Here is a 27054-nt window from a genome sequence, read left to right as displayed (position 1 = left end):
AAGCTCCATATAGTTGCATGCTGACAAAAATGTGATAAACAGACCACATCTCCTGCATCCCCTGCACACATTTAACTATTGATTTGTAAGACTGCTAAATGCTGACAGAGGATTAACAACTAATCAATTATTTGAGGATATAATTATTAGTTGCAGTTTGGAAGAAAATAAAATGTTTCTTACAAGAAAAATGTTACTTTGGGCTCTGGGTACCTCACTATTTTTGATATTTTATAGACAAAATTATGAGCACACTAAAAATAACAATTGATAATGAAAATATTTGCACTTAAGCTGTAATAAACATTACACAGTTTTGTCAATTTTAATGTAATGGACAGCACAATACTATACATATTGTGTCTGCACACACACACACACACACACACACACACACACACACACACACACACCTTAAGTACTCTCGGTGTTGGCAGCACACGCGACTCTCTCCGACTCAGCGCTCGCTCAGCCTCAGATGGCCCAATGGGCTCAGCTGCTCCCTTACAGATGTAGCCACTACAGTTCCTCTCTAAGACAGTACGCAGCCCATCAAACACAACCGTGCTGGTGGTGCACCCCATCCCTCCAGGTCCACACAGGCATCAGTCAGGAGAACCTGCCGGTGACCCAGTTTCCTTGATCTTCCCCTGCTGCCGCTGCTCCTCCCTGGTCCATGATCCTTACTCTGACCCTGCAAATCCACACCTTCTGACCTGGGGAAAGAGCGCTGGAGCCCCAGCAAAAAAAAAGATCCAGAGAGGAGGATGGACGGCTGGAGAATGAACTGTAATTCCTATCTGCCCCAGTCTGTGCTCGTAGGGATACCTCAGTCAGCAGACGAGTACAGTGAGGGAGTGAGTGTGTGAGTGAGCAGAGGACGAGGGGATGGGGGGGGATGAAGGATGCTGTGTGAGCTCTGCTGCAGCTTCAGCCAATGCTGAGCTTCGGTGCAACGCGAGCCTGCATGTGCATCTGTCTCACTTTATACCAAGTCACTTGCTCATTCTGCTCTGAGCTGCTGTGTGCAAAATTTCCACATTCTTCCCTCTTATCTTCATTCTTTTCACTTCCACATTTGCATACAGTAGATTTGACTACGCATGAAATGAATTAATCCCTTTAATTTGAGACTCCTTTTGGGAGCCGGGTGAATAATTGTTGAATAAATGGGTTACACTAAATGCAGTCTTATATCCAGAGGGAGAGTCTGATTCCATGGTCAGGCAAACAGCAATATGGCTGAATGCTTATTTAGTTCAGTTGAGAAACCAGGGCCAATGGCAGAACAAGTGGATGAATCATATTGTCTAGATGGCATATAATATGCAGCCTATTTTGTCCATGAAAAATACAACATGAATAGAAAAATCTGTCCTTTAAATACATCATAAAGCAAATGAAATAATCAAGAAAGGTATCACATATTTACTGAAAAAAAAAAATGAAATTGGTTTAAAAACCCAGAGTCCTGACTGGCGCCTCAGAGAAATCTCTGTTTACAAAACATACCAAGGACATGGGAGGATTTAAACCTTTTAGGCCAAGACATCAAATAGGGAGTTTTTTTTTTTCTATAAAAGATTAGCTGCTGCTTGATCACAAGCTGGCAGCTCTGCCAAGTACACAGATATATTGGGAGTGGAACGACAAAATTTGATCATAGACGGGCTTTTTGAAATGCCAGGAAATGATTCACCCGCCAGCGTGGCCTTAGATTAAAATGTCTCAGGACTGCGATCGGGAAGACAAAAGATAAAAGCAGGAAAGCAACAAATATGTTGTAAAAGAAGCTCTATAGTTTGTCTTTCTGCTGCGCTGCTTCTACATTTGCAAAGACACTCACTTTGAGTTTAACACAGTCTTTATAATAAAACCCAGTTCCTTGTGGTCCAACTTCTCTGGACCTGAGCTCATCACCAGAGACCAGGAAATCATGAAAATCATGACTTTCGGGCTGAAAAGGAAAAGGGACCATCCAGACTGTTACCGGTGCAAAGTTCAAAATCAGCATCTATGATGGTATGGGGGTGTGTTAGTGCCCAAGGCATCATGGGTAACTGTCACATCTGTCAACACCCCATTAATGCTCAAAGGCACATACAGGTTTGGGAGCAACAAATGCTGCCATCAAGACGTCTTTTCAAGAGATGTCCCTGTTATTTCAAGACAATGCCAAGTCACGTTCTGCAAAGTGGCTTCACAATAACAGACAGCAGGTAACAGACTGCCCTGCCTGCAGTCCAGACCTATCTCTCATTGTTCCTAAATGCTTACTGTGTTGTTAAAAGACAAACTGACGTAATGGTAAACTTTCTCCTGTCCCAACCTTTTTGAAACATGTTGTCATCAAATTCAGAATGAGTGCAGATTTACAAAACAATACAGTTAATCAGTTTGAACATTAAATATGTTATCTTTGTACTGTATTCAATTTAAAACAGGCTGAAAGGGTTTTGCAAATCATTCTATTATGCTTTATTTACATTTTACACAGTGTCCCATACTTTTGGGGATTTGGGATTTGAACAAAACCCAACATATAAATCCACCTGTGGGGTACAACCGTGTTTAAGACATCCTGCTGCAGTTGCCCATGTTTCACCTTCTGATTATGAGGACAAAGGGGGGAAGATAAGGAAGCAGGGCAGCGTTCATCTTGGTTTATTTATCTCTGTCTCTTCCCTTCCTGCAGCTGCAAGTCGCACACTCAAAGACCCCTTAAGACCTCCATGGGAATTGTCAAAAAAGAGCCCTGTTTGTCACAGTGGCACGCACGCGCTGTATCTACTGAAAAACAGAAAGTCCAACTGGCAGCAGCTGTGCTAACCTCCATTATATCTAAAACAAAAAGGTGCTGGCATCTATCTGGAAACATCCTTTTAGAGACTGACCATTCATCTTTCTGTAACTTACATTAGAAGGTGCTGACACACATACAAACACATTAAGGCCCACACGTGCACATGTGGAGAAAGTGAAGTGCTGCCTTACATCATGATGGTGCACTAAGCCACAAATGCTTGCACGCATTCCTGCCTGCTGCTGTGTTAATATTTCAGTAGTGCTTGACACACTGAACTACATTCGAGCATACGATGACATGAGCGGCGGAGGAAAGCAGCTGAGCCCGTAAGATGAGGGGATTCAGTAAGGGAGAGAAAGAAAGTACGTCTGGATACAGCTGGAGGGAAGGGGAAGGGGGGGCAGGGACAAGACTTTGATTATGCCCATTGATCTGTTGGGAAATACAGCTCCTCTTTGGTTTATCCCCTTTCTCACACCTCACATCCAGGCTCCATCCCCCTTGTCGCTGCTAAGAGGGATTTTAGGCTTACTATATAGAATAACAAGAAGCAATCTGCTGTAAAACTGGTAAAACTGCAAAGTCATAAATCCTCTTTTTGAGGGTATGCAGGGTGAGAAGCGACACAGATTTTCTTTTACTTTCTTTTTTGGACACTGAGTGCAGATTATACTTTTGCCAAAAGGCTGTGTAAGCCCAAATGTTTACATTGCACTAGTTTATATAATATGGGGCATAAATCTATTCCCTGTTACCAAATGACGCATGCAGCATGGCTTTTAAGTTTTCGTAAGATAAGAATTCATAACAGGCCGTCTGTTATTTCTAAGTGGGTACAAAGTTGAAGAAGAGCGAGACAAAACTAGACTACAACAGGACATTGTTTGAAGTGTCACAGCTGGTGATCATAAATCTTTTGCCCTGAGGACACAGATTCTTCTTTTGCATGTGAGGACATGTAATGAGGCTCTGACAGTACTGCTGCAGGGGTGTTGTGAGGGGTTTCGTAAACCTGGAACAACAATATGTTAACTGAAGCACTAGCTGCATCATATACCAGGTTCTGTTTGTTTTTAGTATTTTGCCTTTATCCGATAGACAGAGGAGGTACAGACAGTAAATACAGGTGGAGAGAGACAGAGGGATATGACAAGTGTGGAAACAGGAGGTGTGTCACAAATTTAATTTCAAATTGTAAATCAACTGAAATGAGCTTTCAATTCCAGTCATCTAAATTAAAGGCAAAGGCCCTACAGCACGTGTCCAAAGATAAAAACAATACTTTATGGATAAAAACAGTGTAGCTTACAGACCGGTACATCACACTTGTTACTATATTGGCTAGAACTTATTAAAGAAGAGTTTGAAAATATAAATTTGTCAGAAGGGGTGGGGGGATCCATTCTTAGATGCATTATGATTCTCTCTCGATAGATTATGAATTGATATAGAAAAAAAAAAACAATAATCTGAAATGTAAAAACAAATGCTTGACATTATGATCACCTGTAACAAGTTTGTAAGACCAGGCCGTACTTTCTTTACAGCTGAAACAACTGGATGGTGAAACAAGGCTGATGTAAACATATGCATCATGTTTACAATCTTAAGTAGGCTACTTCTTGAGTTTTGGTGAGGACGGATGGATAAAATCCGACTGGCATCCGCTGGATTAAAAGTGAAAAGTTGAATTGTGGATGTGGAGAATCATGACTCCCATATGAATCAAACCTGGGATATGGCTTTGCATTATGGCTGGATGATATGGTAAAATAAAAGGAAGTCTTTTGACAGATATTGCAATTGCGACATGATTCATAATTAGTGGATGATGATGATCATTTTTGCATTAAAAAAAACATCTGAAGAAACAGAGCAGCACTACAGGACCTCATTATAATGCAGTTTTGTCACACATTTTTCCTTTATCAAAAAACTGCAGCTTCTGCAATTTGGATATTGCATTTGGCGATATTGCGATTTCTATGATACTGACGATTCAATAGGATACAACCAAATCAAATTTCACTTCCAACAAATTTTAATTAATTACGCACTCCTACATTATGTGCACAGCAGTAAAAATAGCCCAAATTAGACCAGGTGGTCAAGTGGCAGTTCTGACATATACAACAACACAAACATGCTGAGTTTAAGGTTTTTTTTTTCCCTGACAACCCAAAACAATAAGCCCTCTGAGCCAAATTTGTGATTCATTGACTTTAGGCTATAAATTAAACTGTTGGAGGAATGCCCATGAGCAGCTACAGCTGGTTATTTGTATTGTGAGGAGACCCATGCTTCATCATCTCATCACAGGGGCAGAATGAGCCGCAGTAATGAGCATTATGCAGAGGCATAAGCAGCTCTGCAACACTCCAGAAAGTTTAATTAGGAAGCGTCCTGTTGGATCAGCCGTGTAACTACCAAGGCCAGGGTTTGAAAAAGGGCACGATGCCAACAGGAAGGTTTGATTAGATGCCCCCTGTGTTTGCTTGAGATTGTGCGCTGTATTGTCCAACAGGTTCACCTGCACGGTCCACTGGTGATGAATTATTAAGGCCAGACAGATCATTGCTGAGTCATTAGGTGTAGCAGAGTTTCTGTCTACTGCCCCTGCTCACTGTCTGCAGCAAGCCTCTTCAAAACAAAGGCTGCTGGGAAAGTAAAAATATCCTGTACCTAACATCTTCAGCAGACTGTGACACACACACTGCCTCAGTATATTCAATATAATATAATATATAACAGCCTGCCTGAGTGCATCTACACTGTGCGTGTCTGCGGCTGACAAATGAAGTGGTTCTGTAGCCTCCAGTAGTACACAGTCGGACTGTGTCAGCCATACTAAATCTTGAGCTGGAGCTCCAGGCAAGGCTACGGTGAGTGGCACAGTGGTGGTGCTGGTGGTGGTGGTGGGGGGTTAATAAAGTGTGCTGAGGCACAGCGTGGGTCTATCTGTGGATGTTCAAGTGTGAACATCCTCTGTGGGATGTGGAAGCTCTGCTGCACGGCTCTGCTCAAATCTGCAGCAGCTGCAGAGGAGATAAGGACCGGTCTGAACACTGCTGGGTGTGTGGGGCTGCATGGATTATTGCTGCTGTTGTTACAGTGCGGCTTCGCCCTCTGTCACAGCCAGCTACACTTCCTGCCATAGTGTTAAGTATGACCCCTGTGATGTATTTTGTAACTGAGTGCATACTTCTTCAAATCGAGCACTCATGAGAGTCATAATGTACATGTTAAAACATTTTCCTCAACATATGAGTCAAGATTTTATTTTAGAAGTAATTTAAAGTTGGTTGACTTACATAACTAAATTATAAAATATATAAATATATTATTCAAACATTATTTCTATTAGAGCTCCAAATAACATTTAATTTCATTCTCTATTAATTTTCCAATCATTCTCTCAACAAATTAATAATTCAGTCTAGAGAAGCCCCTCAGAAAATGGTCAAAAATGTTCATAACAATTTCCAAGGACCCAAGGTGATTTTTTCAAATGTCATGTTTTGCCCTTCAAACTGCCAAAAAGATAAAATTTACAATTACATGAAAATAAAATGGAGAAAACCTGCAAGTCCTGACACTGAGGAAGCTGGAACCAGAGAATATTTGGCATGTTTTGCTTGGATTACTTAAAAGAGTTTCATTTTCAAAACAGTTTCTGATTAATTTTCTGTTTACCCACTAATTAATTAATCAATCAATCAACTTTTAATCATTGTACCTGTAATCTTCAAAAAGGACACTAAATAGGACATACAACTAATGATATCAAAAACAACAGATCTGCTAATAATCAGTATTTCATCAGGGTCTGCTCTCAGTAAAATGAAGGCATCAACGTGACAGTGAGGTTTCTGACTGATGTTCAGCAGGTAGAATTACAGCTGCACAAACAATCGAAATGTTATCAAAATTGCAGTATGGCCAACTAAGTGCAATCTCCAAATCGCAGATGCTGCAGTGTTTTGATAAAGTAAAAACTGACAAACCAGCATTATAATGTAATACTGTAGTGCTGCACATATGTCCCACTCATCATTAATCATATCACAATCACAATATCTGTCAAAATAACCACAATATGATTTTTTTCTTACCATATTGTGCAGCACTAGGTAGAACGGCAGTAATGTCAGATATCATGGTTTGATTTCAGTTCTCAGAAACCTCTCGGACAAATCACACAACTGTTTGTCTTCTTCACCTGGCGTCACCGGCCACGGTCACAACATCTGCTGCATATGGACACTATCACTGGCCTGTCGTAACCCCCAAATAACACCACTTGTACTAATGCGGCAATTTCAAGCTGTTAGCAGCAAGTGGTGGGTGGAGCCGAGGCAACAAGATCAAAGCCGGCACATGTGGACAGAGAAGGGTCAACTTGAGTTTCCACTTTCACACTAAGGAGTGGACAATCCCACACACAACAGAGACAGAAATGTCCCCGCGTGGCTCAGAGGAGGAGAGGGGAGTTTATGAGGAGCTGGCATCTCATCTGAGGAGCCTCTCCAGGATGAAGGTCAAGTCCGCATGCAGCTGGCCATGTTTCCATGCCCAGGACCTGCACTGGGGCTCTGCAGGGAGAAGTGTGTGTGTTTGTGCAGAGAGAGGCCACAGTGCGGTGGACCACAGTGACATCACCCACATATCCAGCAGTGCAGGGCAGATAAAACAGGCTGGCTCCCAGCTGGAACTCTCCGGGGACCCAGAAGAGGAAGTGGCTGTTTCCTGCTGATCTGTGTGTGTGAACCCTGTCATAACAAAGCCGCCTCTCGCTGCCCACTGTCCTTCAAACTCAATCAGAACTCCTCAGCACGAGAGACTTGTGTGGATATTTTGTCAGAGAAATGCTGACCTCCTCTCAAGTTCAACAACACAAATGGAAGAAGTTAACTTTTATTGAGGGCGCCCAAAGCCAAGAGCACTATTAACCTTCGAGAGGTTCTTAAAAATGTTATTCTGAAGTCGTTTCTCAAAGGTTTTTGATTGAGTGGAAAGTCATGCGCATACTGTCCTGCAGTCAGTGAAGGAATGTAACTAAGTACATTTACTCAGCTTATACTTGTACTTTTCTTGAGTATTTCCATTTTATGTTACTTTATACATCTACTTAACAGCATATCAGAGGCAAATATTGTACTTTTTACTCTATTCTACATTTGTCTGACAAATCCAATTAAAAACATTTATCTCCAAATTTGGTGACTTTAAATATGAATTCTTCTGATCAACTGAAGGATTAAATGTTCCTTTATGGATTCTCCATCTTCTGAAGCTAAATAAACTTTTTAAAACCCTTTTGGATTCACTGGAAATTGCATTGTCACAAAACTGAAAACAGGGCTATTTTTCTGACATCATGAAAAGTTTTTTTAGAGATATGTGGTTCTCACAGGACGGTCATGCTACAAATATATAACGATCTTGTACAATATGATGCATTGCTGTAGATTTAACCAGCCAACAGTACAGAAATTAGTTCCAATTAGCTCAATCTTAAAGGTAGAGTCAGTAGGAGTTGTTCGTAAATGCACCAGAAAGATTGCTTGATCGTTGAGATTCATTCCCAGGATGTCAAATACTGACATTTTGGGTTGGTAAAACATCCTAGTTTCCACCACAAGAACTAGGGAACATTTGGAGGAAGTCAATGCATTTCCAAAGAGGAACCAGGGTTTAAATTAAGTTCCAGGGACATTATCTTACCGCACAAAAAATCCCTGATCGGGGGTAGTATTTTCCAAAAGTAAAAGAACTTTGGAGGTTGGGCTTGCGTTGTAATATTTCAGATTGGTCGAGTACTTGCATGATTCTATTTCAGCCACCATTTTTAAAACCAATTTGTTTTCTGCTCATTGACCTTGACACATCAAGATGGAGTTGTAGAAGAAAGTATACGACAGACAGACTGGCAACTAAGTCCAGGCCTTGTTGAGTGTTTATGCTGCAGATGAAATCCATCAGAAACTGTCCTTCTATTTAACAAATAATGTTGCCTGTCCAACGCTTTATATGACGTCATCATTGTTGTATAGTTGCATGCAAGAATGAAGTGTAAAAACAGCTGCTGATCTTCTGAAGGAACCTTTTAGCTCCTTGACAAGTAGTTCCAGGAACTAAAAGTTATGGGTACTTTGGGTGGAAACATGGCTTTAGCTTGAAAAGTAGTTCCTGGGACTAAAGGGACTTTTCCACTGGCATTTTTGGCCACGCCAATTCAGACTGTGCCGGTATTAGTACTTTTACTTAAGTAAAGGATCTGAATACTTCTTCCACCACTGCCTGAAGTTATACATGTGGGTGGGCTACAAAGATAGGCCTGGAATTTCGGTGAGCCAAATGCTTCCCATTTTAGATGTCGAGTTTACATTACAACCCCAAAATACCTGAAACATGACACAATGGACAACAGAGTGGACTCATATGATTGTCTGAATAGACCATAAACCTTTTAACAGCAGACAGTTTTAACTGGTCGTAGCAGGAAAAGCAGTGAAACTAATGAGCAACCCAGCATGGGCAAGGGCCGTGCAATACATCAAATTATACAACTCCTTTGAACTGAATGCCTGCTATCGATAATGCATTAAACCTCAATGGGTAAAAAGTTATTAATACTCTGAGAAGTTTTTGAGAGGAATATTTTGAGTAATATTTCAATAATGTAAGAGCAAGAGTAAGAGATTTTCAGTTCTCTGTCCACCACTGCCTAAAACAGCGAAAAAGGTAGATTGCATGAATTTCTTCTTGTATTTAGGACTTTTTTCATGCAACTACTACACGGATTAAACTAAAGTTTCTCTTTGACCTGAAGCTGACATCAGGTTATCCTGTCCTTCTTAAAATGGTACAAACCAAATACAACAGGGGCCACATCCTCTTCCCTTTTCTTGGTATTTTGGGATAGTTTATTTATCCCAGGAGAAGAAAATGACCCATTTTCCTGAGGGGTACCGCTTCCTCTTCTTTGTAGTGAAACCACCAGGCCCAGAATAAGTATATGTTGCACAAAGGACACAGGCACAAATTAAAAGTATCAGCACACACACACACGCCGTGCTCCTAAGTGGCACACAGCAGCTCTTTTGGAGTGCAGTGTTGTTGCTGCAGCGGGTTCAGTTTATCATTAATAGATGCTAACAGAGCAGTGCCTTTCCTCGGCCTCTGCAGCAGGACCAGCAGAGGGTCTGAAGCGGTGCCAAGCCCCGGGGGGGCCTGCAGTCACCCTCTTACCCCAGCCAACTGTGTTTTGGCTGCAGTATGCACAACACAGAGTAATCTCTTGCTTACTCAAGCTATCAGTGCATCAAGAAACTGATCAAATTGTATATTTAGATGGTAAACAAAATTCAGTTACCATGACCCCAAGTTTGTTTTCTTTGGGAAAGTGGGAGATAAACTGCTGCAGAGCCACAGGGGAACATTAAAGATAAAAACAATTATAGAAATAACTTAATTTCTTATTGCATTTGGAGGCAGAAAGAGGCTGATCATATACCGCATGTATGCACACACAGACCCATTTACACACACAGAGCAGTGAGAGGCTCTGAGAAGTAAAAGGTACAAATACAGCAATGAGCAAATGCCGTTACTACCACCTACAGGCACAGGATGATACTACACCAAAATATTTTTTACAGCATTTATTCTACAAAGTATGCAAGTGATGGGTACAAATAAATCAAAAAGTATCTTAGTAAAAATTAAAAACACACCGCTCATTAAATGTATTTAAAAGAAAGTACAAAATACTCTTATGAGAAATGTATTTAATTATAATGCAAATTATTTGTACCTTGAAATACAAAAATTAATTCTATACAAACTGATTTTCTAACATTTTAAGCATTTAGTAGCCTAAATAGTTTGACCTTTAAGGGGCAATACGTAAGAATTTTAGTTTAAAACTTTTAAAAAATTGAAATGATCAACAGAATGTGATGAACTAACAGTTTTGATGTTATATCAAAGACAGACAGTATACGTATTGTGTTGCAGCTTAAACCTGGAGATCAAAATGTGTCTTATTTGAGGATAAAATGACTTAATTAATTAATAAATGTATTTTAAGCATTTTAAATATAAAAATACAAGCTCCTAAAGTATTTTGTTATAAATTATATCTTATTTTTTTCTTCCAGCAAAATACAAATTAGAAAATACTCCAAAGTAATTAAATACATATTTTAAAGTGGAAATATGTAATATGCCTACTGTAATTTATCATAAATGACTATGGTATGTCATCAGAGGTTAAGGAAACATGTTAAGTTGAAATACTGTTTTAGTTTGCCTGTTTCACATTAACTAGCGGTCAAGTTGATGTCAAATGTTTGCCGAATTGGCGTCATGAGTCATAAGAACTCATTAACAATATTATAGAAAGAGTAGATGTTTATAACAATTAAATTAAGCAATATGTTAATGGAGTCTGGCCAGAAGTGAAACCGACAGTCACTTCAACTCCAAAGTGGAGTCACTTTGTGCAGACTGCAGAGTTTTCAGAGCAGTGGGCTTTTGTTTTTAGGATAAGGGGCTTAATTTTACATCAACAGACAACTGACAGTCATAAAGAGTTGATCAGCGTACAACGTAGGACTTGTCGTTGCTTGTTATTGTCAATTTACAATTATACATGCCCTTGCAGTGTTCCTGCAGCCTGCCTGAGCTTTCTTCAGTCTGGGGAAGATGGGGCAGGGGGAAATAACTTACTTCGACCATAAAACTACACATTAAATAGGAATTCAACCTTTTTATTTTACTGTCTATGGTGGCTGCACTGATTTTTGCATGTGCACTTGCTACATATTGCTCCTTTAAATACATTTAATTGAAATATTGCCCATCTCTGTAAGCAAATATATATATAATAGAATGATACCAAAAAAATAAACAAAAATGGCACAATTATGGGTTGTTTATGCAAATACAGAACTGTCATTCACTGAAGACTGCAGTGATGCTCCTCTCTCCAGTGACTACACTGCCACTGTGTGATATTATACATAGGCAACACTTTCCTCCCTGCAGTCGCATAGACTGGGACTAAATGCAGCTATTGTTTGTCACATGTGTGTAATTTCCAGCAGCTCAGCGAGAAAACAATCATTCCCAACACTCGACTCACCAAACAGGAAGAAGAGGTGACTGTATACAAACTGGACTGTACGAGAAGAGAGAGTTTACAAGAAGCTTCACAGCTCTAAAACTCGTTCACATCACAAACACAGGCAGAACTACATGCTCAGTGACAAATCGAGTGATGATTGAACTTGTAACGTTTTGTTGATGCTGCTCATTCAGAACAAGACGGGAAACAAAAACATCAGGTATCGGGTTTTGTCAAAATGTGACCCCGGTGACAAGCTGTCATCACTCATTGTGGCGTGTGATTTGGTCCAGCAGCCCTCGGCCGGTCAGGGGCCGGAGCCCAGGTGTGAGGGAGATTTTAGAGGTAAAGCTGTCATCATGGTCAGGCTCTAACATGCAACATGGAAGCGGAGAGCTGAGAGATCCTGAGACAAGCCCACACTGGCCTGACGTGAGGCTACTGCAAGGCGAAACAGCCACACTCTGTTATTCAAGTGCAGGTCCAACAGAGCTTTAAACAGCACTCACTGTAGTTTCTCTTCACATTTGCATAGACAGTGACACAACTGATTATATCACTGAGCTTAAACTTCATAAATTCAAACTTTTAATTAGTAGTATGATGGTTAGAACAGCCTGAGTCCTTTAAGGAATCTATTGGTGGCACATACAGTATATATACTGCAAATTCTCTGAATTCCCTTAATTATTCTGTCTGTATACATGTGATGCTTAACGCTTTATGCCTGATAGGAGATGCTTAATGTTATGCCTAACATGTGATGTTGTGAGTATGCACGGACGGATATTTCATGCCACAGTTGGTGGGGATGATACATATGTAAATGATAAACAGTAATCACAGAGAGACACTGTGCTGCCATGCTGACTAAGATTACAGCATGCATGGAAATACATAAGAAAAGAATGTATTTGTGTCTATTTCTCATTTTTCCCCTGATGGTCTGAATTATTCACTAGATTTGTTGCTAGCTGCTTAATCCGAATATCAAATATTTTGGCAGTAAAAAGAGACCTGTAGCTATAGGTGGTAGTGCACCAAAACAATGTGAGGCATGATGAAGGGGAGATGCAATAATATTGGAAACAGTCAAATATACCAAATATTGATTAGGCACAGTGATTATATTTACATTTTTTGGTCAAAATTATTGCAAGGGGCAATTCAGTGGTCCTGGGATACTGGAAGGGACATGCCCACTAATTTTACACCCTTGTGAGTATGCATAACTTAGTGTTCAACATGAGATATATTACTTTATTTTCACTTGGTCCTGGTTTTTGCCTGATCATGAAAAATCAATCAATATTGACTTACATTAAACATTTTATTGTGGTAATTTTTCAGCTGTTTTGCTCCGCTCTAGCATGAATATAATCTTATAATTCTTTCATATAATAAATGAAAATGACACATATAAAACACATATAATTTTCTTTGGCTCAATAAAACATATTTGAAACAATAAATCTATGGTGGTAATTGCAGGCTTGCAGACAGGTTGATATAATAAATCACCCACCAAATATCTTATCCATCATTAACAGCAAGATTACACATTAAGTACAGCTACTTAATAAAAAATTAGAGCAATCAGCAATCAGTTAACCATTAATGCAGCTGCTGGATAATATCCTGAAAGTATCTTAGGAAACAGAGTACATACTCACACATCTCAAAGTGAAAGCCTGTTAGACTGAGCAGATTGAATAGCAGCTTCATTGCAGCTGCCACACAGGAGCATGATAATGTGTGCACATATAAAAGAGGGTGTCAGGTGAGGAAAGAGCATGAGAATAGTAGGAAGTTACTGTCGTCTAACCTACAGGGCATTCTGGGAGGGAAGAGTACACACAGTCTGAGATACACTGAGAGGAGGGGACGTTAATCTTTATAGCCTTTAAACTGCAAAACAGCATGAGACAGGATTTAATGTGAAAGTGGAACTGAAGACAAACAGGATGGGACACATGAGGAGCACAAATATGGGCAATTAAAGCAGGGAAAAATGCAAAGGTAATGCAACCTTTAATACAAATTAATTCAAGAAAATCCACACTTTTTTTCTTGTTTACGGGCGACTTGAAGACGCCCTGTTGCAGGGATATGGGGTGGGGATAATGGGGGTGGGGTGGCGGGTGGGGAGGCAGGAGTTTGGGAACCTTAAAGGATCGGCTAATCTCGGTTGGCTCTTTGTTTGTAATCAGTGGAAATCCTCTTGAGCCTGGTTCAGTGAGTGCTTCTGACAATCAAGGGAAACCGAGGATAGAGGAGGAGGAGATGAACGCATGTCCGTACACCTGCACCACTAAAGTGGCTGTGGATTTAAACTCTAATACTGAAACGCACAGCGTAGCACGACAGCAGCTGCTATCAGAGGGCAAAAGACTAACTGTGCAGAAAATGTTTTGTAATCCAAACTGCATCAGTCTTATATCAGGGGTGATATAACAATTTTTTTTCTTTGCTCTGTATTTTTTTTTTATGTTTTTCTCTTTATTTTATCTTTTCAGCAAATGCAGTCAATCAATCGATCAATCAATCAAAGAGGGAACTGCATGAAAATCTCCTTATGCAACCATGTTATAAATGATAAATCAAACTTGTATATGATGACATACATCCATCAATCGATAAGACAACTGAAAGAAAATTAGTTGCCAACTATTTCTGATAATCAATCGTTTTAGTCATTTAAACATTTTCTGATTCAAGATTCTTAAATTTAAGGATTTGCTGTTTTTTTTGTTTTTGTTTTGTCATCTGTGACAGTAAATGAGTCTTTGAGTTTTGGACTGTTGGTTGGAGAAGCAACGAAGCAAAGTGAAGACGTCAATTAAGGCTCTGGTAAATTGTGATGAGGATTTTTCACAATTTTTTCGTTATTTTATAGACTAAACGATTAATTGATAATGAAAATAATCCTTAGTTGCAGCCCAAATTTGTATGTATAAATTGGATTTCAAGATGATCTGTGGATAAAAACGATCTGACTTTGTTTTGCCAAAAACCGACATTCCTATCAGGTTATTTTATCCATAAATAGCTTCTTAATAGCTTCTTATCCATGTCTCCCATGTCTGTTGGAAGTCATTTACATCCAAGGTATGGAAACTAAGATGCTTGAAGTAATTAAGTTTAAAACTCATTTGCATGTCTCATTTGTTTTGTTTTTATGCATACATTTTATACAGAGTGCAGGGGTTCTTAAACTGATTATTCAAAGGTCTGCATCTGATTTTTATGATTTTGTCAGAGGTCCAGAGCAGCTCGCGATAAGAAAATGACATTTAATCAACTCACTTATAACTTTTAAGCAACATAAGTTCAAGACAGTCAAGATAATCAAAATTCATTAGAGCCTCATGGGAGAAAAGGCAATTTAGGAGCAGATAGCAAATTCTGTGGTGTAAAGTTAACACTGGGGATGAGCTCAGCAGCAACGACACACAACACTCTCAAGCACTTATCGTTGCCATGACAATGATGTCATCAACAGGAAATATGCCACATTAAAACCACATTCATCTGTCGACTGCGAACGATCTCCAGCTACACTGTATATTTAATGTCACAAACAATAGAAATTTTATTTCAAACCAGAAAACATTATACTTCATAACGTATTTTTATTCATAACACAAAGTACAGGCTGGGTCCAGACTGACTTGATGTTCAGTCCACATCTGGACTACACACTTTGAGAAGCCCCAGATAGTGGCATGACTTTAATTATTCATTTATTATTATGAAAAAAAAAACTTTTTCTGCTGGTTATTTTTGATCCTCTCATGCACACAAACACACACACACACACACACACACACACACACACACACACACACACACACACACACACACACACACACACACAGGATTGCTATTAAAATGATTTAGAAAATCCAGGAATGGCACTCCACCTTCTTCCTGTTGTAGCTGCAGCTTGTTGGCACTGCCTTCACTAACCAAGCTGTGCCCTGACAACCCCCCCCCCCCCCCCCCCTCAACAGCCCCCACCCTTCCTGACAAAGGAAACACATGTCATAGGATACAGCCCTGTTTTACAATAGCTTGACTGGGACAGTCAATATTAAACTCCATATTTCATCTCATGGCCACTTTTTACACTAAGAACAAGAGCAGAGCACCTTCAGTCCCTCATTTAGCAACACAACAAAAGTGCAGCAGACCTCTCATGAGAAAGAAATCTCATTATTTGCTGCTGATCCCGTCTCTGTTGTAGGCATTTTGTGAGATTTAACCTGCCTCGCAGATCGGGTTAATACCACAACGAGCAGTTTGGCTGCTATGGCAACTAAAATGGATTTGGATGGATTTGACATATTTGAGTTTCAAGTGAGTCACTTGACAAAAGTGCTAGTCAAGAAATGGAAAAACGGATGAATTATAGCTGCAAAATTGAACCAAATTGGAACACATCAATCCAAGTCCAAATGAGTCCTTTTGTTAGAGTCATGGAAGAGCTGAGAGTGAAAAGCTTAGCCGAAAATATTGACAGAATTTTAAAATAAAAGCACCTACACGGGGTTGCAAAAACAAAGATTAATTTAATCTGAGATTAGTTTTAATCAGAGTTTAGCCAAACAAGGTTTAAAATGAGTAAATCCATAGTTAAAATTAAGCAGGGCTATGTTGCACGATTAAAAACTAATCTCAGATTAGTAAATCCAAGTTTAGTGATGTAAACCAAATTTTAATAGTTTAATCAGTAAGGAGATACTTGCTTACCCTTATGAGTAAATAAAAAAGAAATCTGAATGCTGTTGGGACATAGTAAGCAGACAATGAAAAAGACGGAAATTGTTACCTTTTGGTTGCAATTCATGCCTCAACAAAACATTACATTGATTGATAGCCAGCTAAAAACGTAACAAAAAGCTTTATTGTTTGCTGGTTATTTAAAAAGTGTTGGTGGAAGGCTAGCTAAAAAGTTAACAAAACATTATTGTTTACTACTTACCCATAGTTAGATAACAGGTTAACAAAACGTTACATTGCTTGTTAGCTGGCTAAAAACAAACATAAAAATGGTTATACTGTTTGTTAGCTAGCTAAGAAGTTGGTTAGCCTAGTTAGCCTACTCATGGTCGCTCAGCAGAGAATTATTTTGCTCAATCCATCTCAAGAAGGCACATTAATTCTCCTCAAGTGTAAGTCTTAAGTTTCAGCACAACAGAATTAAATTTAGTGTAAAAACTAAACTTTAAATTTGCCCTTTTTCTTCATTTGGATCTGATTCAATAGTTTGGTGGAACATAGTTACAGTTAAACCATGATTTGATCAGATTTAGAAATTCTTGCTGGTGCCATCCAGCCTAACTGACAAACACAAACAGCTCTGTCATATTTTGAGAAACACCGAAGTTATCTTGGTTAATCAGACGGGTGTAGCAAATTCAACACGCTGGTCCGTGAGCGGGGGATGGTGTCGTTGGCTGAGTGGAGACACTAAACGGAGATTAAGTCAAGTCAGGGATACTGAGCTGTTTATCTGCGCAGTGGTGCGCACAGTGACGAACGGAGCTGTGATACTGCGTGTTGATAATGTTCAACGCAGGGTGTTCACATCATACAACATAACTTGTGGCGGCCGAACATCAACAGTGCACTGTCCACGGTCCAAGACACTTTGTTCCCCTCCATCACAAGCAAGTGTGATTGAAAGCAGGCCTTCAGGCACACAGCCACACCGCTGCTCCTCCATAAACACCACAGTTAACTTTATTTATCTGTCCAGGCGAGAGACACTACCACCGCATAGTTCACGCTCTGTACAATCCTGCCTCCTAATGCTAAGTCCCTGGAAAACAAACAGGGAGCAAACAAAAACAAAGCCTCAAGGAGAGCTCCGTCTCTACTGTATGCACAGGCTTGGGCAGAAAAACCAAACACTGATTACCGGGTCACATGATTTCCTACCGTGTAAGACCTTCATTTATGTCTTCAAGCTATTGTACAGTTCTCCTCCCTCTCATTTTTCTGAATGTCAGCTAATATAACAGCAGACGAAGGAATTTTTATAAATAAAGGCCCCAAATCTCATTGAATTTGTCACTTTAAACAGAACTCATTTGTTTACTGTGGGCAGAGAGTGCACAATGGGCTTTTTTCAGCATTCAGTGAAAAAAAGAAGAGCTCAGTGCTTCATGTAAATTTTTCTTGAATGGAGAACTGCAGCAGCTCATCAAGATTCATTTTCCATCCAACGGCTTGTCCAAACTTTGTCTTGGAAGTGCTTAGCTTTGCACAATATGTGTCCAGCAGTGGTACAGTACAGTTACTCAAATGCTGAACTGACGTGCAATAATGAGTAATTGAGTAATACTATTTTATGCCAAAGACTAAAGATTGCCAAAGATTAAACCCGTGGACGAGTCAAAGGTTTTTGCTCAGTAGTTCGGCCAAAGAAATCGCACTTCCAAACTTCTCAGAAATTTAGATAACAGTTTCAGTCACAAAGATGCTACGATATCTAATATTTTGCAGAAAAAGCAAAGTTCAAAGAAAAGTCTAATATATTACAGCAAATTTGTGAAGCAGAATGTACCTACCTACCCCATTAATCATCTCAGGAACACCCAGATTTATATGGGTCGTTCCCAAGCTCCAGGTTGGGAATCAATGGACTGAAGTGCTTAACTGCATATGAAGTAGTTAACTACAAAGTTAGATAAAATATGTCTTATGCATTAAAGGAGAACCTCTGCATTTTTCAACCACATTCCTATTTCCATCAGTAACAACAACCCAGCAATGCAGTATGTGATTTTTGCACTTTTTCTGCAAAATAAGTATTTTCACTTTGGGTTTTTAAATTCATTTAGCTGTTAATACTGCAGTTTTACTTAAGTTGGATTTGGAGGACAGAAACTTCCTATCTTAAGATAGGAAGACTTTAAAACAGGATTCTTCCTAATTTAGTATTACAGGAGCAAATCCTATCTTATCTCAGGTTTAAAAAAAACCCTAAATACTCAATCCAACATTGCTTATCAACGTTTATGTCCGTTACCAACCAACCAACACTACTTTATTAATTTAGTTGAAATCATCACCTTTGACTTTTTTTATCCTTGGAAACATATATTGAAAAAAGAAAAAATAAAGCAAACAAAGATGGGATTTTAACTAAATGTAACTAAAGATGAGTTGTTGACAACATCTGTACGGAAAGATGTTCTTTTTGGTAAATTTACAAGAATGCTAACTTGGGCATCCATTGTGTAAAAGCAGCAAAGAAAAAAAAGTTACTTAACACAACCATTGGCTACTCTTAGCCAATCAGCCACTGTTAGTGAACACTACTGTTAGCTAACAATACCATTAGCTGCTGTTAGCCAACACAATCTTTAGTTTGTGTTAACAAACACTCCTGTTAGTTAGCATTAGCTAGTTAGGAAGTTAGCCACTAACTAAAGCTAGGACAGCTTATCAGTTGAAGTTGAAAGGGTTTTAGTTAAGTTGCTTGTGTACTACACTTTTCTTATCTTAAGCTAAGATACTGTTCATCTGTAATACTTTTATTATTTTATTTATATTTGTTGTATTGTGACTTTCTTTCTTAAGCTAAAGAGTACTTTTCCCACCACTTGTATCTACAGAAAATTCAATTAATTTTCACCTCTCTCCATCTCTCTTTTTAAGTTTACATAGAAATCCAAAGGTGAGATGTAAACACTGCCCCAGCACCGCCCAGTTCTTGGCCCGCCTCCTGTAGGTTGTGCCCCTCCCCCTCCTGCCCTCTCCGGCCTACAGTGTGTCAGAGTGAGGAATGCCAGCTATGCAGGCGGCCTGGTGAAAAGTCATTAGAGTTTATCCCCTCTGGCTGTGGCAGGTCCCATCCGCATACTGCACAGTGCACAAAGCCATAAGAATGAACGCTGAGAACTGCAGAGATTTCAGACTCGGTTTAATAAAGCGAACAGCACGCACTGTGGGAAAGAGGGAAACATCACAGGGAAGGGCTAAATTCACATTGAGGAACCTCTGAGTGTTATCTGTTTACCTACATAATGATGCATTTACCCGCCTCTGCTTCGGTGCCTTGGGTGAATTCAAATAAGTGCCCTCAACTTTCAGGGAAATCCCAGATGAACGTTAACAATGTCAGCAGTAACTTTCACTTTCATCTCCGCAGCCTGATAGCAGTCAGACAGCAGCACAGAGCAGGAATTTTAAGTAGTTCCCCAAACACTTCACAGCGGGCCTCCATCCTCAACACAGAACAAATAATCACTCCACAAACATGTATAATATTTGCCACTCCTCAGCCTCAAGTGATACTTAAACTTATGAATGTTAAAACACGGCACTACACAGATTCTTTTAGCTCTAAATCTCAATTCAGGAAACTAGCTTTTGTGTTGTCTAATTGCATGCTAATCCACCTCTCTGTGTTACACCACATCCGACAGCCGTTGATCCTGGTGTGATCTGCATAGCGAGTGTGAATGGGAGGTCAGTGACCACAGCGAGGCAATGTCAGAGGGGCCAGAAGGAGCGATATGGCGGTCAAAGCAGATTAACCTTCTGAGAAGGGGCCGTTCGCTTGACACTAAATCCCAGAAGTTGCATCAACAACACAGAAGAGTGGGTAGCCTATAAAAAACAGGTGCAAAAAGAACACAACAAATATTGTGTTTTCTTATAATTAGCATTATTGTAATGCTTATATGCCGGATGACTGAGTTTCTGTTAAAAAAGTAACTTCATTAACGGTGAAAAAGGACATACACCCAACCCACACAAGTATTCAAATCTAACAAGAGTCTATATTCTAGCAACTCTGTGAGGCTATACTAACACAGAGCTGATGATTACTAGACAACTAGGGGGCAGCCCTAATTTTGTCACTGTGTTACTTATGGATGAAATTACAGTGATGATAAATAATTCCTCTTTTTGCTGGGGACTCCCTAAAACCCCACTTTGAAAACCACAACCCCTCTGCCCCTGCACTCTCTCTGTCGCTCTGGGAGGGAGAGGCGGTGGCGGGTCGACAAGGAGCATGTAATTTGGTCATTTTCTAACAAAACTAATCATCTGTCACTGTCTACACAAATTAATAGCGATGCATTAAACAGTTGAGATATTTCAGTGACCAATGTGGTGCGACGACATGGCTAAAAATAAAACAAGTCAGACCTCATGCTTATCAAGGTTATCACAGTTCAAAGGGTTCAAAGTAGTGGCGCGTAGCACAGATCAAAGAATTAAATCGACTCCACGCTTGTCGAGTAAAAGAGGAAACCCCCACCCAGCAGAGAGGCCCAATCCTGTAATTGGCAGTGATTCAGAAATGGAGAAAATGTCATCCATTGGGTGGAAAGAATAATGACAAGGTTAAGAGTGTTGGCATACAGCGTACCCTCCAATCTCTTCTGTCATGGTAACAGCCGTGTTCCCACAATTACAAGTTAATGGTCAGTTGCAGTGAAGGATGGGAAGGGAACATTACTTTTATAGACAAATCGAGGAGGCCCGGAGAGTAAATGCACCTCACAAAACGCACACGAGGGCTTAAAAGCAAATGTGCTAGTCATTAGTCTGCTCTTTCTAGACATTTCTCCATCAGCCAGCATGGATGTGTTGTTCAGCCCCCATTCAGGAGGGTTGTAGTGCTTTTCAGGGCTTAATCCCATGAGCTTAATCTGTAGGCTGGTGCACGTGTGCAGAGCAGTGATTTTGTCTTTGGAGTTTTAGGATTGACCAGTTTTCACCCGTTGGCTAATACTCTGGCTGGCCTCTTGTAAAACTAATGAATCAGCGGTGGCAGGCAGAGCAGCATCCACCTACACTTGATATATTTCTCTCATTGACTCGCTCACGTGTGGGCCGGCCCATGTAAAGACCTGTTTGTAGTGGTGCCATTCATATGACTGTTAGAGGCAGCTTGAGGCTAATGGAGCCTCAGTCGTGTAGGCCTGCACTCCCTCGCATGGCTCTGATGTAGAGGAGGCCATTAAAAACATGGCAAAGACCTTCTGTCACTACAATAAACTGTCTAGATTTTAAAGGCTGTTGTCCGGATATTTGTTTGCACACGGAGAGAATGACTCTTTTAGTGGCTCTTAAACTGTGGGGCGAGCCCCTCTGGTGGGCCACAGAGCCACTTCAGGTGGGGCGTGGATAACAAGGGGGAAAGTACGGAGTGAAACCAAGCTGAATGAATATGATTTATTTAGGGAAAATAAACAAGTTTGCTGATGCTATGACTTTTTCTACTTCATTAAATTAAACTTGGACTGAATTTTTATTAGTTTCTTCCAGTTTCATTAATAAAGGAGCAACATGTGCATCCAAAAATGAGTGCAGCAGTCCAAATAGCGAGTTGGAGCCACAGACGGTAAAATTAATAGGCTGACATCCTATTTAATATACAGTTTATGGTTGAAGCAAGTTGGTTCCCCCCCGCCCTGTCCCCCGAAACTTGAGGAGGCTGAGGCAGGCTGCAGGAACACTGCAGGAGTGCAAGATCACCACAACACTGTGACTTCACAAGTAATGACAAGTCCTATACTGTAAACTGTCACTTGTCTGCCAATGTAAAGTTAAGGCCATTATCCTCAAAAAACAAAAGCCCACTGCTCTGAAAATTTTTGAGTTCGAGTTCAGTGACTTCCTGTCTTCTACCTGCCAGACTCCATTAACATTTTGCTCAATTACACTGTTAGAAACATCAACTCCTTCTAAACGATTACCACTAATTTCTTACAATTCATAAACAGACACTAACTCATTCACAGGGACATTCGGCATTAATTTCAAAGCTAATTACCATGAAATAGGCAAACAAAAACAATCTTTCAAGCCTGGAATGACAATTTCAAAGGACACCACGGCTGTAGCATTGCTGTCAGAGTAGTGAGCATGTTTCCTTAATTTCTGATGACTTATCATGGTCACTTTATGATTTATTACAGTTAATATATTACAGATTTCTCCTTTAATCATTGCTCAAAAATGCGTAGGGCAACGGCTGACTGCTCTAGGTTATGCATTTTCCTGCTTGATCACTATAAATAGACTAACAGGGCTTTCGCACTTAAAGAGCAATCATAGTGCAGAGCAAAGCCATCATTTCTAATTGTGAGAGCGGCTGCTGCTGCATGAACCGTAGCAATGCACACTGCTCTGGTATTCTGCCAGGTTTAGTGGCCCAAAGTTCAACCATATTGAACTTTTCACCCCCAAATGCACTCACCCCAAAAATGTTAAGCATGGCAGAAAATATGCGAGTGGATCGGGTTATGAGGTTAGGAAATTAACAAGCTAATTGTTTGCACATTCCACATTTGTTCCAACATATCATTGTACTTAGATGCTTTATAGCAACATCTGAAAACATTAACTGAGCGCACTATTCACATAGTCTAATTTAGACTATTTAAAACAGATGATGAAACCCCATTCATGGCATAGTTCTCGAAAAACACTGATACTTAGCAAAGAATAGAGTTAAAGCTAATGACTGTTTTCAATCTGTCATCATTTTCTCAATTAACTAATCAGTTATTCAGTCTATAAAAAGGTGAAAAATGTCAAATCTGTGTTTCCCACAGCCCAAGATGAGGTCCTAAAAGGTGCCCGCAGCCCAAAGATATTTGGCTTTATGTCGTAGAGGAGTCAAGAAATTAGAAAACATTTACATAAAAGAAGCTGTAAATAGAGATTTAGCCTTTTTTATGGAAAAAAAACTTAAAACTGATTAATTTATTATCAGAATAGTTGAAGATTAACTTAATAATCACTTAAAAGGTATTATTATTAAGGTATTATTATTACCAGAATTCATACTTCGGTACCAAGTCAATGCCAAAATCTTGAAAACGTAACTGCACTCATTTTTCTACAGTGCTGTAGGTATCAGAGTGTAATTCTTCTAGAGATGACAGAGTCAGCATTTATGCCTAAAAGTGTTCTATTCTGCTGTTAAATATTGAATAAGCAGATCACCTACGAGCCAGAACAACACAACATGTTGCAGATGGAGACGAATGCAGCGGCAGTGACAGCTCCACTTCGACTCATCAAAGAGAAAAACAAAACTAATTATCCTGAAATATGTCCAGTCATTATTTTTGTTGGGAGACAGCTGGCATTGTTGTGTAATCAGCTGCGTTCCATAATGTTTGCAGCAGCCACTGTGTTTAGGCTGACGTAATGCTCATAGTAATGGACTCCTCACCATTCAGCCTGTCATCACAAATTTAACATTTAAATAGATATTTCTGGATTAACGGTCAGATGAAACTCCTGGGATAGAGTGTCAAGCGATGAAACATTAAGGACTCATAAAAGTTGTGACACTTCATCCTCAGGGGAACATGAGTGTCTATAACAAACTTTGTGGCAGTCCCTTCAGCGGTTGTTGAGATATTTCACTCTGGACCAGAGTGGTAAACCAACTGACAGACTAACCTTCTGCCAATGCCATTGACAGAGCCGCAGTGCTAACATGGCTAAAACCTGGAGAACATCAAGACAAAGACTGGACTCTAGATCGTGCATCAAGATATGTTTTGTTGTCTGTGCAACACGTAAACTGCAATCTGAACGACATTCATTCAGATCTGATCCTTTATTAGATCACAGACGATGAGGCCAGCGTTGTTATCAGTTTACAGAGGAAGTCGAACTGGATTAACCACATTATAATCATCGAGGAAAAAGAGGGCCGAAGGAATTGTGCCTCAGTACATCCTCCACAGCTGCACTTAGGTGTGCACCCTGCCGTCTCAAAAATAGCAACCTTAATGGCCTTGAGGATGGAGCCAAAGCAATACCGCGCTTGATTGCTAAGCTGTTGATGATAATGTGCTGCAGTCATGGCTCCGTTGCAGGATGTATGCTTAGCAGAGGAAGTTTGATTCAGATTTATGTTCTGCAAATGTATGACGGAGGGATTTAGATTAGTCTTCCATAACAGCGACCACCCAGCAGCTCGATTCTTCCACGCCGTTCTCCATTTGGAGGGATAAGTGAGAGAAAACTAAACAAACTGTCAGAGTCGCAGAGGTAGCATTCCTGCCTTTAAAACAAACCACCTCAGACACAAGCCCTGACTGGAGAAACGTTTTTAAAAAAACTGCAGAATACACTGTCAAATTTTTTAAAACTTAAATAAGTTAATATGGGGGCTGCCTTAAATTTTTAAGTTTACAGAATTTGAAAGGATAGGTTGAGCTAATTTTGTAAAAATTCAAAAGAAATAAACTTTTCAAGCCAAATAAACACTGATATCATATTAATTCAGCTGTACTTGAGAAAACATCTTCAATAAGCTGCCACAGCAGCCACAGCTAACATTAACACGCTTGCAGCCAATGCCAAAAATTTTAACCCTACGCAGACGACAAAACTTTAACTGAGTCATTGACAACTTCGTTGACACCTTCATGTGATTAATTAACTTGTTGGATTAGTTCCTTTTAGAGATAAGTGGGCTCTTTTCATTGTCTTGATTGACGTTAGCTTAGCATTTTTACTACCGTTAGCCAACATTTTGTCACTGGCTGTGTCAGAAATTCCTCAACAACAAAGAGTATATAACATTTATTTGTATGCCCAAAACCTGTAAAGTGTAAAACTAAAATTAGTGAATTGCAGACCGTTAATGGGGAAATATGACACAGTGGTGGTAACGACAACAACAACATAACAGGAAGGCTGTCACATGTGCTTCCTCTGACGTGTTTAACGTCCTGGCGACAGACTGACAGGCTGGAGGTTGTAGCGATGGGTTAGGAGGGGAGAGGGAGGAAGGATTTCACTTTCTGTGATGCGTTAAATGTTCGAAGCAAATAACAAGATTGAAATTTAAAAGTTTGGACTCATTTCTGAAAACTGAAATTACATTTTTGTCATTACAGAGAGAGTAAAGTACCAAAAAAAGAGTACCGTTTGGTTCTAGTACCATATCGGTTCAAGTGTAAACGCTACCCAACCCTGATTTAACTGTACACATCATTTCAAGTTAAAAGACTTCAAGTTAGAAGAATTCATAAGTTCTGAAGTGTTCTGAAAATAATATAAAATAAGTTAACATGACCAAAAAAAAAACTTGTATATGAAGGTTAAGTTAATGAGAAAAGATAAGCTGATTCCACTACATTCCTGTATGATTTTTTAAAGTATAGAAATACTCTCATAATTGCCTTATGAATTATGAACAGTGGATTCCTGTTGGATTAGAGGAATGTGTATGTTTTGAGGACGTGAGTGTAAAACAAGTCCCAGAGGGCCATGCACTTGCTAACGGGAAAACACCCACTGACCAGGCCCTTCTGTTATGGTAACCCTCCTCCGTGCTCCAAAACAGCTCTGCTCCATCAGGCAGAACGCTCAGACGGAGTGGGCGGTTTAACTGCGAGCCCTGCCTAAAACTTCTGGTCAGACCAAATACAGCCACAGGAAACCTGCTCTGTCGAGGAAAGGACAGGCCTCTGCTCTCCCACAACAAGATGAAGGACAGGAAGTCATGGGCACTTCCTGTTCAGGCAGGCAGGATGCAAAGATCTCGGAGACTTATGGCTCATGGTGGCAATGAGTTTTCTTCTGTTTTGAGAAAAAAAAACTCATCATTCATACTGCTACTCAAGCACAGCTGCATCTGTGTAATGGAAATGCCAACATAAAATGTGCCAATTACGTAACAACCATGAAATTGGTGCACACGTGGACCCCCGAGTGCAGCAACTACATATAAAATCAATGGCAGATTACATAGTACACTGATTTTTGACGACAAAGGGTTGTTGAATTCTTCCCCATTTCTCACAGTGAGTAAAAATTCACATTTAACGCTTATTTTGACAAGTGGTTAAAACAAACTTTAGCACCATCAGGGGTTTGTTAAAAAAAAGAAAACACACACACAGTTGACTATCAGCTGTCTCACAGAGATAAGCCAAGTGCAAATAATTTCCCTGGTATTGAATCAGTTTTCATTTGCACTGGAGCAAATTCTGTCTGTCTGGACACAGGATCATTTGCGTTGGCTTCGCTGCATGAGTATTTACTGATGTGCGGTGACCAGGGTCCGTCAGGCCTGGATTTCAGTTTTTGTTAAAGTGCTCTATATTATCCCAACCTT

The 27054-nt window shown here is 39.9% G+C and overlaps 1 protein-coding gene across 10 annotated transcripts in view; it reads right to left on the bottom strand.

The window, feature by feature from the left end:
• Positions 1–27054, bottom strand: part of LOC146322929 (dedicator of cytokinesis protein 9) — a 130519-nt gene that overhangs the window by 91840 nt on the left and 11625 nt on the right. The window contains exon 1 of one of the 10 annotated variants that reach the window (XM_084725077.1): positions 414–630. The exons of 4 other annotated variants lie outside the window; for them this stretch is intronic. In XM_084725077.1, coding sequence (XP_084581203.1) covers positions 414–584 — 171 coding nt within the window. In that variant the 5' untranslated portion in view covers positions 585–630. Of the gene's footprint in view, positions 1–413; positions 631–27054 lie in introns of those variants that run through there. 5 more of the 10 variants (XM_084725071.1, XM_084725073.1, XM_084725079.1 and 2 more) reach the window with 5 other exon arrangements.

The sequence above is a fragment of the Lutjanus erythropterus genome, chromosome 8 (genome assembly GCF_056507025.1).
Source record: "Lutjanus erythropterus isolate fLutEry1 chromosome 8, fLutEry1.hap2, whole genome shotgun sequence".
In the NCBI taxonomy this organism is placed as follows: domain Eukaryota; kingdom Metazoa; phylum Chordata; class Actinopteri; order Lutjaniformes; family Lutjanidae; genus Lutjanus; species Lutjanus erythropterus.
This window is presented reverse-complemented; position numbering and strand designations above follow the sequence as displayed.